This window comes from Diabrotica virgifera, chromosome 6 (genome assembly GCF_917563875.1).
Source record: "Diabrotica virgifera virgifera chromosome 6, PGI_DIABVI_V3a".
Classification (NCBI taxonomy): domain Eukaryota; kingdom Metazoa; phylum Arthropoda; class Insecta; order Coleoptera; family Chrysomelidae; genus Diabrotica; species Diabrotica virgifera.
Window position 1 is genome coordinate 50,774,103 of NC_065448.1, and position 19,152 is coordinate 50,793,254.

General features: G+C 34.4%; 2 protein-coding genes across 3 annotated transcripts in view; both read right to left on the bottom strand.

Annotated features, from left to right (window-relative positions):
- The window catches only part of LOC126886067 (triadin-like), a 98,377-nt gene extending 95,778 nt beyond the window's left edge, over positions 1-2,599 (bottom strand). The window contains exon 1 of the mRNA XM_050652909.1: positions 2,387-2,599. Coding sequence (XP_050508866.1) covers positions 2,387-2,599 — 213 coding nt within the window. The remainder of the gene's footprint in view (positions 1-2,386) is intronic.
- LOC126886960 (dentin sialophosphoprotein) overlaps positions 1-19,152 on the bottom strand; it is a 484,697-nt gene that overhangs the window by 254,940 nt on the left and 210,605 nt on the right. The window lies entirely within an intron of this gene.

Below are 19,152 nucleotides of genomic sequence, written 5' to 3' on the forward strand. Positions count from 1 at the left end.
CAGGTTACTAGGTATTTGTATTGTCAACCTTTTCTATCGGCCCATTTCCCAAATGTATGCTTGTTTGTATGCTTGTTTTATTCTTAGTTATTATCATGTATTTGGTCTTTTTTATATTCATTTTTAGTCCATATTCTTCACAGAATCTGTTTGTTTTGTTCAGTAGTAGTTGGAGTTGTTCAGCAGAGCTTGCCATAATTACAGTGTCATCTGCATATCTTATGCTGTTAATAGATCTTCCGTTAATTATTATTCCTTCACTTTGAGATAGTAATTCTTGTTCAAAAATGGCTTCATTAATATATGCATTAAAGAGTAATGGAGACATAATACATCCCTGCCTAACTCCGATAAAAGGCGAAAAACTTTTTTGGGTAAACAAGTAATTTAGTATGCATCGTGTAAAATTTTCCACTCAATTATCTATCATTGAGAATTGGATGCACCCAATACTGTCGGAATCTTTTCTTGGTTTTCTCCTCCGTTGTATGAGAGCAATAATCACATTTCTGGAGATTTTTTTCATTATGCAACCACTCACTTCAACAGTCAAATACGAACTTTAGTAAATCGTTCGAGTATAGTTTGCCGACAGTTGTTGCTAGTCTGCGCCCCCTTCACCAACCCGACTGTTTAGTTGGCTCGGTATGCGCACTAACAGCCCAACCCGACCAAACTATCGGCCGATAAAAAGTCTGCAGTTTGCGGGGGCTCTTTGTTCATTTTGTAGAATGGATAGGCAGACGAGGATTCGTTGAGTGGCCCGCATGGTCATGTGACCCGACACCATGTGATTTCTTTCTGTGGGGTCTTCTCAAGAACCGAGTTTTTGCAAGAGGACTGCCCACCCTTCCCGACCACCGAACTGCAATTGAAGAAGAATTTGAAAATTTCCGCTGACAGCTTGACGTGCTTTGCTGGATCTGCCTGTCCGTTGCGAAACGTTGCAATAAATGCATTGATCAATTGGGCATCAATTTGAATACTTACAGTAACCTTTTTTTTAACCCTTTTTGTAATTTCTTCCAATACATTCATTTTGGCGCTACAATTTTTTTCTCTTAATGCAAATGTGTTGCCTGGCTTATCCCGACTCCAGCATTTTTAATGCCTTTGAACTATATCTTATTATTTTTTATGGTGTATATGGTTTAAATTTGTTAAATGTATTTGTTAAATGTAATTAATAGATTATGGCAAATTAATTAGTATCTTGTAAAAATAGATTAAGTAGTTTAGTAAAAAATGTAAAAATATAAAAAAAAATCTGTAATCCCATCAGGAAAAAACGACCTGGATTAGTCACTAGAGGAAAGGTCATATGTATAAACAATAAATAAATATTTTTTATTGTTTACTTTTATTTCTAGGACACATTTACACTTTTAAATTGGAAATGCTTATAAAATAAAATTATATCTTAAAAAATATCATACCTTACATCAGAGCGTTCCAAAGAAAAAGGTATTTTTAGAAGCGAAGGATTTCCTCTGTCGGAAAATGGAAATAGGTATCCAAATGTCAAGGGTCAAAGAGAAATCGCAATTAATTTTTCAAAGGATCTTAAATTGTTTAAAAGTTTTCTTTAGTCCATCTTTTAGGGCTTTAGGGGAAATAACAGGCAGTCACACCGAGAATACATCAATAATAATAATTAAGGTGTATACTAAAACCTTCAGGGTTAATAGACCCTCTTCAACAATTATATTTATATAATACTTATTCTAACGGTCCTTTTTTATTTATTCAAAGATCTCGACTAAAGATTTTTAAAAAATACGGCTTTATAATATCTATATGTTACGGTAAAAGTAGATAATTGGTAATTGTATACAATTACTAGAGTCGACGGTAAATGCTGGAAATTATTTTCAGTTATCTACTTTTACCGGTAATTGTATACAATTACCAAGGTGCAGCGGTAAAAGTAAGCAAATTGGTGAAAAAATAGCAATAAATTCCAACAGCTATATTCAAGAAGTGTGATTTTTATTGAACTGAATTAATATGATAGCCTTGCTCACCCGACAAAGACTTTTTCTAACATACTCGCGCAATGAAATGTTTAGTTTTGGAACCATGTCTGAGAAATGAATGATTCTTTGTAGATGGTAAATTGATTTCTGCTATACAACTGTGGCAGTCGCGCTTCTTTAGTACCCAATTGGTATAATTAATTTTCAAGACTCATAAAAACAGCATAACATTTTCTAGAATCACTTCATGCCCTGTCAACATCTGGCACTCTTAATTTTACCGTATCACCGACATTACTGGGGGAAATTTCAAGTTTGGTGTTTTACGCATTTTCTTAGCTTGCTTTTGAAGACCTTCCTTTGCACGTGTTCGTTTAATTGCAACAGGATCTCGCATTAGATTCATTCACTGATGGTTGCTCAGGTTTTTCTGGTTCTTGTGGTATTAGAAGCTCATTTGGTCCGTCCACTTCTGCTTCTTCACGTTGTTCAGAATCAGGACCTGACTGGGTTTCTTCTATTTGTTCTTCTACTTCCAAATCTTCTTCAGTCGAAATATTTTCTAGAGAATCTTCTGGCAGTGATGAAGTTTTGAAACCAATTTTGGAAGTAACCCCAAACATAGCTTCATACGGACTGCACTTGGCTTGACGGATGCCAGAAGGGTAAACTCAGTTCTTGGCTAATTGTACAGATCGAAGACCCTCTGACAAATTGTTTGTTTGGTTGCATTCCAACCAGGAACTTAGTATATTTTCAATGTCTTTATTCGCACGTTCAACAGATCCTTGTGGCTGACTGTCTTGGCTTACCGTGCACTATCTTCAAATCTTTCGACGTGGAACACAGTTCTTCTATAATTCTGTTGGATAATTCTCGTCCATTGTCGCTTTGAAGAATGCTAGGAGCTCCAAAGGTACAAAATATGTCAAGAAGAACTAATGATTTTTCTTCTGCACGTTTAGATTTAACGGCCGTAATTGTACAAATTTTGTTAAGTTTAAGGTATTTCGCTTGCGTGTCGATCGTTATAATTTAAATCTCCTACTTTTACCAAGATCCTCTGGGAAATGTATACAATTACCGGTAAAAGTAGAAGATAATGGGTTTTTAAAGAATATTTCCTACATTTACCGCCGACTCTGGTAATTGTATACAATTACCGGTAATTGTGTACAATTACTAAATTATCTACTTTTACCGTAACATATACAATAAAAGCCGATAGGTGAAATTTGCTAATCATTTTAGGCACCATAAGAATATAATATGAGTTATTATATAGTATATTTATGAGCAGAACTTAAAAGAAAACATATGAGCACTATGCTGTCACTTTTTAGTGGCACATTCGTCGACAGTGGCGTATCAAACTCTCCACTTATGGACGGGATAAATAAATTAAAGAGTACCCTTCCTCCTCCCAGAATTCATTTTTTTTCAGTGTTATAAGTTTTATTTTATTGAAAAATAAGAGTCAGCGTAATTTTAACCAACAGCGGATTTCATGGGTAGATAGAGTCACGAATATAGAAGTGTTAAGAGAGGGGGAAATGGAATACACAATAAAAGAAAGGAAATTGCAATGGCTCGGACATGTGATGCGAGGCGAAAGATACAATATCTTGAGACACTTTTAATTCAAGGAAAAATAGAGGGTAGGAGAAGCCTAGGATGGAGACTCGTTTCCTCGTTGAAGAACTGGAGAGAATGGTTTGGTTGCAGCTCAAAGCAGCTACCTGAAAGGTCAGAATAATTGCCATTGATATTAAAAAACGTTCTGGGATTACATTTAACTCTATATAGTTTGTAAGAAAGCAAATTCATCCATCTTATTTAATGTAGGTAAGTAAATTCCACACTTTAGTTCACTCCATATTTGTTTTATTGACTATAGAAATCCAGATTTAATCTTTTTACAACTGTTTTTACGACTAGAAAACAGAAGGCAGGTATATCACTAAGGAAACTGAAGTAGAAGCGAGAATGAAGATCTTAAATAATAGACGATCGCCATGCACTGATGGAATACCGAAAGAACTGCTGAAATACGGCGGTCAGGAACTCAGTAATTGTCTGGCAACATTGTTTAACAAAATCTTAGACAGAGCAGAGATACCACAATACCGGTTTTGAGAAAGGACAAAGAACATGTCCCGGACATCCACAGGGGAATAACTCTCTTAAATACGACAATAAAGTTATTCACAGGCATAATCAAGGATAAATTGGAATCACAGATAAAGAACAGAGAAGAACAGCAAGGATTCAGAAAAGACAGGTCGACGACGAACGCAATATTTGTCATGAAACAAGTGAAAGAGAAGTCGATAGAATATAACAAACCTGAATATATTTGCTTCATATAGCGATATATAACAGAAAATGAAGCAAAAAAGGATACCGGCAAACAATGTGGAAGTCATAAAACAAATAAACAATAAAAACACGACAAAAATTTAAATAAACGACACCACTACGACCAACATAACAACACCAAGGGGAATCAGGCAGGAAGACAGTCTCAACCCATTTCTATTCAATATGCTAATGGATGAAATAATAGAAGATGTGGAATCGCTACAACTAGGATACAGACTCGGTCACAGTAGAATCAGTACAGTGTGCCATGCAGATGATGCAGTCCTGATTGCAGAGGATGAGGATGACCTACCAAGACAACTTTATCGATTCTACCAACATGTTGACGACTCAACATGAACATATCCACGCAGAAAACAAAATGCATTACCACTGCGAAAAATCCAACTAAATTCAAGCTCGTGGTAGAGGGGAAATCCATAGAACAGCTAAACTAGTTCAAATATCTAGATGTAGATTTTTCAAGTTATTATGGACAGAAAATGGACAGCAAAGTTAGAATTTATAAAACTTGCATCAGACCTGTTATGACGTATGGTATTGAATCAAGAGAAGACATCAATAAAACCAACAGCATGCTACGAACAGACGAAATGAAGACACTAAGAGCAATAGCAGGGAAGACAAGAAGGGATAGAATACGAAATAACATCATCAGGGAACAATGTGACGTGCAAAATGTAGTAAGATGGGGTAGGCAAAGACGAAGAGCATGGTTCAGTCATGTAAAAAGAATGGAGGAGCACAGACTACCAAGAATTGCGCTAGAAGTAAAACCAGCAGACAAGCGTCCACCGGAGAGACCACCAAAAAGATGAAGAGATAGCTGGCAGTCTACCTCTCAAGAAATACTTCAACGTCGGAATTAACAGATCAACAGATATACAACAAGTATAAGAAGTAGAAGAAGATAACTGTTTTTGAGAGCTGCTTTTGTGTTTTCATATTATTTAATAAGTTAAGCTTCCGTGGTTTTTATACCCTGCACTTTCGAAATGCGTTTTTATTCTTCTGACATGTTTCTTTAACGTATCTACTTTGTAAAAAAATGCGTTTTTTGAATTAATTTTTAACATTTATGCATATTGATTTAGGTTTCAATACTTCGTGAGCTGTTTCTAATATGTTTGATGTTAGTTTTACCCTGTTTAATTTCCGCCTTAGCGGGTATACACATCTCTCTGATAACATAATGATCAAGATATTGCCAACTACTAAGCAATGATCAAATCCTCCATTTACTTAAGGTATTCTTAATTCTAATATTTGTTTGGTAGGTACGTATTGTATACGTATGTATACTATATATATTTGTATACGTATGTATACTATATATATATTTGTATACGTATGTATACTAGCAGATCTTTGTCCTCATGTATACTCAAATGTGGATTTACGCTTTATCATTTACAGTTTATGATTGAAGAATATATTATTTATTTTCAGTTCGTTCGTGCGGCGCATTGCTGCCATTAGGTCCAAATTACAGTTTCTATTTGAACACAAAAATCACGTATTATATTCACTATATGAACTTTTACCTAAGCATTATGCGCAATTCATCAAGTTAATATTAACTAACGTAAGCCTTGCAACCCCACGTTTAAATTTATAGTTTGGTTAGGCTGACATTCAAATCCACGTGAATTGTTTCGGCAGTTCTCCAAATTTGGAGCACAATTTTGGGTGATAGGAGATCATAGATATAGGTGTATTAAAGTTGAATACCGGATGAGTTATGGTGCTCATAAAATAATTTAATTACTAAACGATAGTAACAGTAAATTTCAGCAATCAAAGACTTTGCAATTTATAAAAATTTAATACTACGAGGCTTGTTCAATTGAAACCCATCTTTGACCCAGAAAAAATTTATTGGCAACATATCTACAACTAATTACCACTACAATTATTAAGGCGCATATCCCATTATTTCACCAACCAATGTATACTCTGCTTAAAGAATTATTGTGGCTATTGCTTGAAGAATTCTTTTACGGTAAATATGTGAAAATAACAAGGCGATAAATCGGGACTATAGGGTGGATGCTCTAATATCCTCCATCTCTTTCGTTGTAGATTTAGACCAGGGCGGATCTGTGAAAAAACGTATATTTTTGGATATGCGAGGTGGCATTCGGTTTTTTGCAGATAAAGTTAGGTGACAACTTCAACAATAATAATTGACTTATGCTCCTTCTCAAATATGCCCGGAACATTAATAAAAAAATTTATATATTTAAAAATTTCGAAAAACATCGATTTTTTTCTATATTTCTTTGCTTATAACTTCAAAACGATTCATTTTGGAACAAAGTCGTAGGGAAATAAAATAAAGATAATTGAATTTTGTGTGATAAACGACTGGTCAAAAATGTCTTAAATTATTACCCTTTCTGCAAAATAACAATAAATACAAAATAAGGGGGCAAAATAAGCCTGTTTTTATTTAATGTGTTTCAACCACTTTGGTTGCACTTAGAACTTTCGTAATTCGCTTGGGAAATTTTTACAGCATACATAAATCGTTCGCCAAATTTCATTAAAATCGACCTAATAGATTTTGCAGAATAATTTTGCAATCTAAATTTTTTTAAAGAAGTTCAAATTTTTTAAAAACTTTTTAAAGAAAAAGTAGACCATTTAGAAGTTTGCTAATTTTTTTACGTATAAAGAGGTTCTCTACCTAGTCGAAGAAATGAAGCTGAAAAAATGGCAAAACCTCGCATTTTTTTCGTCCAGCATAGATTTGTACAAAAATTTGGGATTAGGCTCATTACACCTTCTAGTTAATTTTCTATATTGAGCCGTTGTACGCTTTTGGTTTTGTAAGGGTGAAAACTACCCCTAGTTGTAAAAAATTATAAAATAACATTTTAAACTTTAATATTGTCAACATTTGGTTCTTAGTAGTTATATAATGAATGTTTTATGCTTAAGGATATACTATCATAATATTTCAACCCTTAAAACCACCCTTGTTGGAGCTAGATATAAAAAAATTTACTTATCCTAAAAGAATAATTTCGGCTTGCGTCGATTTACATAAAAATTTGGGATTAGGACCATCTCACCCTGTACTTTATATTCTATATTCTATATAACTATATCATGCTTAAGGGCGTTGATTATTTTTAGGGGCGTAAACAACCCCTAATTTCAAAAATTATATAAAAATATTGTATACTTTAATATAAGTAAAATTTGGTTTTGATTGGTTACATAATGATTTTTTTTATACTTTAGTATTTAATATCATAATATTTCAACCCTTAAAAACCACCCTTAATAACATTACAGTTTTTATAAGTAGATATTTTAATAGGTCTATACAGAAAAAAAAGTAGAATTAAAGAATTACAAAAAGATTTATTTACACAAAAATATGAATTTACAAGTACAGTGGAACCTCGATAACTCGGATTAATCGGGACCGCGGCCGATCCGGGTTATCGAAAATCCGAGATAGCCGGAGAATATGGTAAAAATTAATAAAATATGGTATACTTACAGATAAACTCCGTTAGAATTGAAATAACATGAAATATATTTATAAATATGCACAGTACCTACTCATTAAAATTACTAAAAAAAACACCAAACACAAACATAAGCAAACGGAAGCGAACAATACAATACAGTCACAACGATGTAACGTTATTTAAGAACAGTGAAAACTAAAGATCATTGTTTATAAAAGAATTTTTTTAAATAGTCTTTCCTAAACAATGCTAAGACAGTTTGAAATAAAAAGGAATAGGCATTTTTACTACAGACAGGTGGCTGTTGTTTCTGCGGCGTGTGCTATGAGTCATTTTTAATATCGTATAGTTCAAATTACACACATACACATTATCTCTCAAATATTATATTACATACATTTTTATTGTTGAAAGGTTTGTCTGATAATTAACTATTTTGATGGGAAATAGCCACAATTAAATTGAAAAATACAAAATATTGAAAATCAAAATGTTTATCTGATGAAAATCGGTCCGGGTTAGCCGGACTTCCGGGTTATCGGGGGCCGACTTATCGGGGTTCCACTGTATGTACAAATACAAATAAAAATAGTTTTTTAGTCATCTTCCAGTATACGAACGGGTTCTGTGGTATTATACATACATTGAAAATTATCCATAAGCGAACTATTCGAATTTTTCGAAAAAAAAATTGGTTTTATAAACATAGCTTGTTCATTTTTGGCGGTAAAAAGATTTTTCAAAAATGACTTTATAGGATTTTTAAAGAGTTATAAGACTGTGTACACTAAATTTCGTAAGATCCCTCAGATTTTAATTAGGGTGGGTTTAAAGGGTTTGAATAAGGGAGTGTTTGCTCTTAAGTAAAGGATTTAAACAGCTATATTTCGCTAACGTAATGAAAACGTATGTACAACAGAATTTTAGTTATTAAAGAGGCTGCAATTTAATGATCTATAATTTTTTTCGTATCTCCAGTATTTTTGGAGATATTTTGAAGTAAAAGGTTAAAAAAGGGAAATTCCAAAAAATTAATTTTTCTTTAAACTCCAATTTTTCTAAAATTAGGCTTTTTAAATAGGTCAAACTTCTTGGATATATTGATAATATAAATATAAAAGGAATTACAGAAAGGTGAAGACCAATTTTTAATCAGGAGGGTAGTTAGGGGGTTGTTTTCACTGATTTTTTCATAGAGAAAAGCAGGTGCCGACATTTTTTTGATCATAAGTCGCTTACTTTTCAGACTAGAAACTTTTTATTATTTTATTTGAAAGGCCTAACTGTATACTTGAAAAAAGATTGTGTAAGTTTTCCTCGAAAAATGCAAAGTTTTTCCGTTATTTTACTTTGAATATTTCAAATTATGCATTTGACGAAAAAAGCTTACTTTTAGCATGCCGTATCTTGGTTTGTATTGGTCTTAGCGATATTACAGAAAAATAATTTGGTTTGTGTTACTAAAAGACACAATTTTGGAACTTACAGTTTTTTTGACTTAATGCGTATTTTTCGAGGTATTCTCAAAAAACCCACTAAAAAAGTCGATCTTTTCATCGAAAAACTGTTACTTTCAAGCGCGAATAACTCGAAAAATATTAGTTTTACGAAGAAAATGTAAAAAACATTTTTTTCTTATAATCACTTTTTACATCGATTTACATAGTTAAAATGGAATAAAAAATTCCCGCCCCTGAGATGGGGTGGCAACCACCCCCAAGGTTTTAGCGTACAGCGGCATGATATAGAAAATGATCCTTGGACTATTCCCTACCTTCTGTGAAAATTTCAAGTAAATCCATGCTGGACGAAAAAATTGCGAGCCAAAAGGCTTCATTTCCTCGACTAACCTATCTAATACACTTTAGAGAATTAAAATCGGATTATTTAAGCGGCCTCAGCACTGTTTTAAAATTATAAATTTTTCGGCTTATAAACAAATACAGTGAGGACGTTTGAGTTAGCATAAATTCATTTTCTCGAGAATAGGCGTCTCTGAAGATAAATCTCGAAACAAGTCGATTTTTATTTTTAAATTCTAAATTTTTGGTATATATATCATACTAGCGACTTCATCCATCTGGGCGTGATGACGTAATTGATGATTTTTTAAAATGAGAATAGGTGCTGTGTGATTGCTCAATCGAAAGGCTATTCAATTTTGTATCCACTAATATAAACATTAACATTTATTTATACGGAGTTTGAAAATAATTTTGAATTAAATTAATTCCAATATTTAGATTACGTCATCACACCCAGATGGATGACGTCACTAGTATGATATTTATGCCAAAAAATTATAATTTAAAAATAAAAATTGATCTGTTTCGGGACTTATCTCCAGAGTCGCCCATTCTCAAGAAAATGAATTTATTCCAACTCAAACGTCCTCACTATATTTGTTTATAAGCCAAAACATTGTTTATAACTTTAAGAAAGTGCTGAGGCCGCTTAAATAATCCGATTTTAATTCTGTAATAAAGTGTATTAGATAGGTAGAGAACCTCTTTATATGTAAAAAATTATCAAACTTATTAAATGGTCTACTTTTTGTTCAGAAAGTTTATAAAAAATTTGAACTTAAAAAAAAGTTAGATTGCAAAATTATTATGAAGGTAGAATTATGAAGGTTCTAAGTGCAACCAAAGTGCTTGAAAAACATTGAATAAAAACAGTCTTTTTTGCTCCCTTACTTTCTATTTATTGCTATTTTGCAGAAAGGGTAATAATTTAAGATATTTTAAAACAGCCGTATATTATACAAAATTCAATTATCTTTATTTTCTTTCCCTACGACTTTCTTCCAAAATGAATCGTTTTAAAGTTATAAGCAATGAAAGTAGAAAAAAATCGATATTTTTCGAAATTTTTAAATATTTAAATTTTTTTATTAATGTTCCGGGCATATTTGAGAATGAGAATAAGTCAATTATAATTATTGAAGTTGTCACCTAACTTTATCTGCAAAAATCCGAATGCCACCTCTCACATCCACCTCAAAACAGATCCGCCCTACTCTAATTTTCTTTCACTACTTTAACAACATGAGCATTGTTTTTCACAAGCATGACATCATGTGAGAGCTTATCTGGAAGTTTTAAAAGAATATTGAGAATATCATGGACAGCAAGGTAAAGTCAAAGGTAAGCGAGGACCCGGTAGAAGGAGAATATCATGGCTGTAGAATTTGAGAACATGGTTAAGGACAACCTCAATGGAACTGTTTTGGGCAGCAGCGAGCAAAGTTATGATTGCCAATATAATTTCCAACATCCGAATCGGATAGGAACCAGAAGAAGAAGATGATTTATGTTTATTGGTTTTCCGTGTAAAGTATTAAAAATTGGAATGCAAATGGCAGGATGCTGTTTAACGATAAATCTCAATTTCTCCTAAGAATTGAAGAAGAAATGGTGAAAGATATTTCGAGTGCTATTTTAGCCTCTTTTGCCTCACATCCGAGTAAGTTTTTAGGAAATGACAAGCAACTACACAAAATTTGATATCAACTTGATCACTTCCAATATTAATTAAAAATAGAAATGTTTACCACTGGTTCTTTGTTATCTCTTTTTGTTCTTGATGATAATTATACAATATTGGCAAAAAATACTAATAAATTATGAGGTTTAGCTGAGTCATAGAACAAGCACCATAATTACTTTATTACCGTTACTTCAAAATCACAAACTACTACGTACCGACTTGTCGACAAACGATTGTGTACCGCCCCCTAGTCATTTTTATATGAACAAACATTAATCAATTTCCGTACGGAAATTATGTAAAATACTTTTTTCACCTACCTCTACCGAAAGTATATTTTTCCGGATTTGATTGTAGGAAGCAGAGTTGTACTTTTCCTAAAATATTTTTCCTCTCTAGGGAGGAAAAGTAAAAGTGACGTCATGGTATTTCATTCATGAAATATAACTTATTGACGCCCTGTACAATATCTATTTTCTATTACGTAAGTATCTATACGTTTTAAAGTGTATTTATAAAACAACCTGTATTTTGCAGAATGGTAAAAAACAGTATATTGATAAAACTTGACTTATATTTGACAGTTGACAGTTATATTGTACCTACTTGTTAGTTTTAGTTTTAATAAATTTTGTTGGTTAATCACATAAATAAATTGAGTAAAAATGAAAAATGACTTGGTATTAATTTGAGGAAGGTGGAAAAACCATATGTATAACATGGGAGTAAAGTGCCTTTTCCTCCCTTGAATGATTACTGCCCTCCGCTACGAGTCGGGCAGTAAACTTCATTCTCGGGAGGAAAAGTAGCACTTTCCTCCCTTGTTATACAAATAGCTATTTCTTTCTACGGCCGTGCTAAAAGAGCCACTTTCACGCACGCATTTCTTTTCCGAAAGTTGCACTTTCCCGCACGGCGTGCGTGAAAGTAAATTTTCCCGTACGGCGGGAAATACCTTGAAAGTAAAATACCTTGTAATATGGCATTATATGTAATATATTATAATACATGCAATAAACTAATATTTAGATATTATTTACTAATTTATTTCAAATTTATCTTATTTTGTTCATGTTTTAATGAAATTTGCGCGATAATTCGATGAAATAATAGTATATTACTTTATGAGGCGGAGAAGCATGACTTTTCTTGACGCGCCCGATCAGGGCAAGTCAAGAAAAGTCGCTTCTTTGCCGAATAAAGTATACTATTATTTCTTCAAACGTAGCAAAATCTAGAATGTCTCAAACGACATGGGGGCTGGAAATCAAGCACGGTTGTCCAAGGATATATAGAGGATTCAATAAGAAATAAGAACGATAATGCTCAAAAAAATTTTAAACCCTCATGATTCGCCAACATCGGGAATGACTGCTGAAAGTTGTGCTCGACCATCAGTATCATCAACAATTACCAATGCGTATCAAGAGTCGGGAACATTTTTGCACGGTTTCAATTTTGAAAATGCCTCATTAACTAATTGTACTTTTAATATTACATGATATTACTATAAATAAAAATGATGTTTAATTGTTGTTAATGACATTTGTATTGTTGCTTTGTGACATGTTTCATATTGTTGCCATGACAACATTTTTCCCTCCGCCGTAAAGAAATGGGAAAAAAAACTGCTGCCGGCGGAGACATCAAACTTTGACAGGATCAAGTTAGATAAGTAATGTCATCATTATTTGACGTTTGAAGAAAAAATTATTTTGACATAATATTTAAAAGTCACAATTACAATGGTTTTTAATCGTCGTCATGGAAACCAGTATCGTCGTCGTGGTAACTCATTATATTGAAAGTTTGGTTTTGACAACCTTGTCAAAGAATTTATTTGTGTATTTTCACGTATAACTCTATTTTTTGTGGCTTTTTTTCAAACGTACGGCCCTAGAAAAAATATTGTTCCTAACTCATGCGAAAAGTGTCTTTTCCGCACTCGACTGCTTGCCCGAACTCTGCTATCGCGTCGTTCGGGTCAACGGCAGTATCGTGCGTGAAAGTATCACTTTCCGCACTAGTTAGGAAATAGTATATTGTGCAACAAGTGCAGAAAGGTACTAATTTCTCACGAGTTTGAAAAGTTGCGGTACGAGCGCAAGCGAGTGCCGCAATTCAAACGAGTGAGAAATTACCTTTCTGCACGTGTTTCACACTATACTTTTTCTACAAGCACAGTTTTTCCTAAAAATAAAAATCACAATTTCCAAACGACGATTATTTATAATAGGTACCTATGTGATAAATTTTAAACTGTATTTAATTAATACCTACTAATCAATTTAAATTCCTTATAATTAAATAAATTGCACAGAAATCAGTTAAAAAATTAATGCACTGCCTTAATTTGTTTAAATTTAAACAATTATTACACATTATTGACGTTATATTTTTATGCAGTCACGGATTTACACAAAACCTACTTCATTCGACGTCTCTTGCACAGGTTGCTAAATCCTTATTGGTTATTTGATAATTATAAAATGTTTAATAAGAATAAAATTGTAAAATAAAACAGTTGTAACATCCATAATTTAGTTTATATGCTATAGTTAAATATAATAATTGTCTTATAGGTTATATATTTGTCTAAAGTTTAACCACGGATGTAAACAGAATATAACGTTACTCAGAATGCGGTAGTCCACGGATGTAAACAGAATATAACGTTACTCAGAATGAGGTAGTCAACTGTGCAGAAAAGAACTTTGCGGCACAGAAACGTCACTTTGCGGCACAGAAACGTCACTTTTCTGCACACTAATGTCAAATATCTTATATTGTGAGAAAATATCAAGTTTGCTAACATAAAACCGTGCAGAAAAGTGCACTTTGAATAGTGGTTGTAGAAAAATAACTATTTCGCGCCACGTAATATTCATATCAGAGCTTTTGTAGCTGGAATATTGTATGCGCCACTCATTTTTTACGGCGTTTAGCGGTTTTTTATTCTTGTATCAGGAGTTTTTCAAAGCTTTTTTTATAAATTAAATGTATGAAGTTGAATGCAATTTTTCTCGATTACACGTTAAGCTTTATAAATGGTCGCCTTTGTCGCATTATCTCCCGAATGATCTTGTATCCATCGAATGTACACTACATTTTTTTCTATTCGAAAGAGATTTAAAAAATTATTGGGATGGCCGGTTAATGAACTCGGATTGCCCAATGCCAGATCAAATTTAGCGTCATAACCACTACAACTACATAAACCATTTCGGGAATAATCGTTAATTCTATTATACTTTTGTAGCTTAATAACTTCTAAACGGCTTAACCGATTTTGATCACTAAACATGAGTTTGAAACGTATTGACAAGTAGCATCTGATGCATCTATGGTCAAGTATGATAACTGAAGCTATTACAGGAATTATTGAGCTTCAAAAACCGTTTTTCCCATAGGAAATAGATTTGATCATACTTATGAAGCTTATAACTTAAAAATTCGAATTTTCCCGGATATGAGGTATACACCGTCAGATTCGTCTAGAGTGTTTCTACAAACGTTCACTTATTGGCGCAATTCGTAGGTTGAAATTTTGAGTAATTGTCGAAAAACCAGTTTTTTGGCGATACTGAGTCGTGTGTATGTCTGATCTTGACGGCTTAAACACCATTTGGAAGCTTAACTCAACACTATTGATTTGGTGTATTTGCGGTTCTCCTGTCTCTTCTTGAACCGAAACCCGCCAAAAAATATGTCGTTTTGTACCTACCAAGTCCTATAGCTGGCTTATGGGTGGTCAAAAGTCACAAACTACACCGGTTCTGTATCGGTCCTGACCCCCTCTTCAAACACAGAAAAAAAAAATCAGATCGGCTTAACTTTTCCAGCCACATACATACATACATATCGACAAACATTTTCCCTTTTTTAAATAGAAATTGAATCATATTTCTGAGCACGGTAACTTTTGAATGGTATAACCGATTTTTAAAATTAGACATGCGTTAAAAAGGTAACGATCAAAGATTAAATATTAGAAGCCGCAAAGGTCGGACTTAAATTTTTGAAGTTTTTGGGAGTTTTGGGGACGAGAACGAAAAACAGGCCCTAAATAGGAAGGGCCGTAAAATCCACACCCTTGGACCAAAATTGGACCGTTCTCTGGTAATGTATATTTAACTTTGACTTCGTTTTTCTCAAATAAACCATTTTATCACTTGTACCCCTTAGAATCTAATCCCCTCAAATATAAACATAATACTACTGCAAAAGTAGTATCGTGTTACATCGGCCCCACCGTCCATCATTCTTTTTACTACATTAGTTATTTTAATTCCTACCTCTGTTGGAGTTTATTTTTCAACCAACTTTTCAACCTCATTTCCTTTACATAAATTCCAACAGAAGTTTCTTTTTGTTACATCCACAATACAGCATTTGGCTTTCGATTTCGATTTCGAAAATTCGACTTCTTCTTCTTCTTATGCCGTCTTCTAATGAAGGTTGGCGATCACTTTTTTAAACGCTTCTCTGTTTTTTGCAACGTGAAATATCTGTTCAAAACTGAGGTTAGTACAATCTCTGATATTCCTCAGCCAGGATTTCTTCTTTCTTCCCAAACCTTTCTTCCCCTCTACTCTTCCTTGTATGATGACGTGTAGAAGAGAGTATTTATCGTTACGAAGTATGTGGCCCAGATACGATGTTTTTCTTATTTTAATTGTGTTCATAAGCTTCCTGCCATGTCCAAGTCTTCTTAACACTTCTTCGTTTGAGACTTTTGCAGTCCAAGGAATTTTCAGAATACGCCTATATAGCCACATTTCGAATGCCTCCAATTTTTTACGGATTGTGCTTTTAGAGCCCAAGCTTCTACCCCATATAGTAGTTACGACCAAACATAACATTCGACGAACCTCAATCTAATGTCCATACTCAATTTCTTATTTTGTAAACAGTGACTTGAATTTTATAAATCCTTTTCGAGCTATTTCTATTCTGACCTTTATCTCCTGATCTTGATCTAATTGTGAGTTTATAATTGCTCCTAGGTATTTATAGTTCTCGATCCTTTCTATCAGTTTTTCCTCCAATGTCAGATGTATGTTGTCAACAGGGTTTTTTGAGATCACCATGAATTTGGTTTTATTTATATTCATTGTTAGTCCCATCTTCTTGATTTCTCTGTTAATGATATCTAGGAGTCTAGGAGAATTTGTAAATCGTCTATATTCTCTGCCATGATTGCGGTATCGTCTGCAAATCTTATGTTATTAATGATGCTACCTCCAATCCTTACACCTTCAGTTCTTTCCCATAGTGCTTCCTGAAATATTAGTTGGGAGTACACATTGAATAATTGTGGCGACAGCACGCATCCCTGTCTTTCGAAGATATAGAGTTTCATGATTAAGGGCCAATTTCTCATATCGAGTTCAACTCCAGTTTAACCTGAACTTCTAGTAAACGTCAGTTTAAAGTCAAAATCGTCTTTCTCAATTCGCACGTTCAACCGATGGCAGTTTAAACTTGAACGATGCTTGAACGGTGGAATTCGGCCGTTCAAAGATTTCAGAACTCAGTTCAGATGATTTCATGGACTACGCATGCGTTGTATTAACACGAAACGCTGTCATAATATAAATATATCCTATTTTGTTATATTAAGCCTAACGATAAACGATAACATTATTTTTGTTTGTATAATATTTATTTATAATTATTAAAATGACTATTTGACTATAAATACTTATATTTAACTTTATTCAAGAACAGCGTAAAAAAGGTAGTTCAAAATGGCGACAGTTTTGTACCTTTTGCCATCTATTGGCCTTTCTCGAAAGCGGTAGAACGAGCGCTGACATGAACGTGCAATGAGAAATACATTCCAAACAAAACTACAGATCACCGGTGAACCTGGTTCAACTGAACCATAGATTAACGCAGGTATGAGAAATCGACCCTAAAGGTAGACTTCCGCACCAAGCGACCGAGACAGGAGACCGCGACAGGCGACAGATAGGTCGCGATAGACCATAGTTGGTCGCTGGTCTCGGTCGCAGGCTGCAGAACTACCCTGATATAATTGCATAGAGAGCAGTCGTGGGGAGACCTCGCCTATCTGTCGCCTGTCGCGGTCTCCTGTCTCGGTCGCTTGGTGCGGAAGTCTACCTTAAGAGTTAAATGATTCATATTCAAAAACGACCATACTATCCATTCAACCATCCATCCACTCAAAGCCACTTGTAGTGGCAAATTAGATGTTTGCTAACTTTATAACTAACAGACACATTTTCTAAATAAATAAGAAGAAGACGATAAACATGCTACACAGAAGTGACAGAACTATCTGTGTAACTTAAACTGCTCTGATAAAAACACAAAAGTACCATATATGTACTCCAAGAAGAGTGACAGGATAGAGAAGATACATTTCACTGCAATGAATTATGTAACACCTTTTTCCTTCTTCTAGTGCCGACTTCATTAATGAAATGCTACAACCATTGCAAATTCGTCCCTATCCTCTACTTTTCTTAAAAGCGTGTGTGTGTGTTTAACCCGGACACTGTGTTCTTAAACGTTTGTTTAACCCGGTCCAGTGGCGAATGTTTTTCAGCCAGGATATTTGTCATCTACGAGAACCCCTTTTTCCTTGGATTTTACCCTTCATAATCAGCTGTAATAACTCGTACTTATCATTTCTAAGTATGTGCCTTATCATTTCCGTACTTATCATTTCTAAGTAATATGATCGGTCCATGGTATTTCCAAAATTCTCCTATATAGTGTATATAACATTTTATAATCCGATATCGGATTTACAGGTTGAGTCTTTGATTACTCAGAGATTCGATCTTCCGTAATCCAGACACCTAAGTATTTCATTTTGTCCAATTGTTCGATATCTTCATTTATTATCTGGATCCTTGTTATGACTTCACCCCTCTTACTGATCACCATGGTTTTAGATTTCTTTTTGTTAATTGTAAAACAAAACTGTTCCCCAGTAGTAATGATACGCTGATACGCGGAACACACATCGACACTTGGAACCGTGCGATTCTCTCAAACCGCGCAGATGCCCCCACCCCGTTCCACCCTCCGAAACAACACCGGCACACGGATATTTTTAAGGAGACCGCAAGCAGAGATCCTGAAACGACCGTTCTGGGCTCCAAATACCAGCCATGCGAGGTGAGCTAGGCAGGCCGACCTGAGTAGCGAGGTGCACCGTACTGACGTGAGTCGCAAACTTAGGCAGACCAACTCTAGCCGCAAGGCGCACCGTAGTGAAGTGATTTGCGGCTCATAAGTAAACGGAGGCCCGTGTAGAGGGCGGGCCCCCGATAAACGTATATAACATTGTTAATTTTGTTCTTCTTTTTGTTCCTACTCCTTGGAAAGTGGCCAACACCATCATGCTTTTGAAAAAAGGCAAACCCCCAACCGACGTGGAATCCTATAGACCAATTTCATTAATCAATACTCTGGGTAAAGTTCTTGAGCTAATCCTAAAAGAGAGGCTCAATAACTTTCTCGAAAACCACAATATCATACCAAAATTCCAATATGGATTCCAGTCAGGTAAATCTACTAAACATGCATTAATAGATTTCACTACCAAAGTTACTCAAACCATCAACGATGGTTCAATCGCCATAGCCACATTTCTGGATGTGCAGAAGGCTTTCGACCAGGTCTGGCACGACGGGCTTGTTCGGAAACTTCTGGACATCGGGCTACCATTGCAATTTACCAAAATTGTACACTCCTACCTCCACAACCGTACTGTCAGAGTTAAAATAGGCGATCAAAAGTCCACCCCCTTCACTCCACAAGCTGGAGTTCCCCAGGGTTCAGTC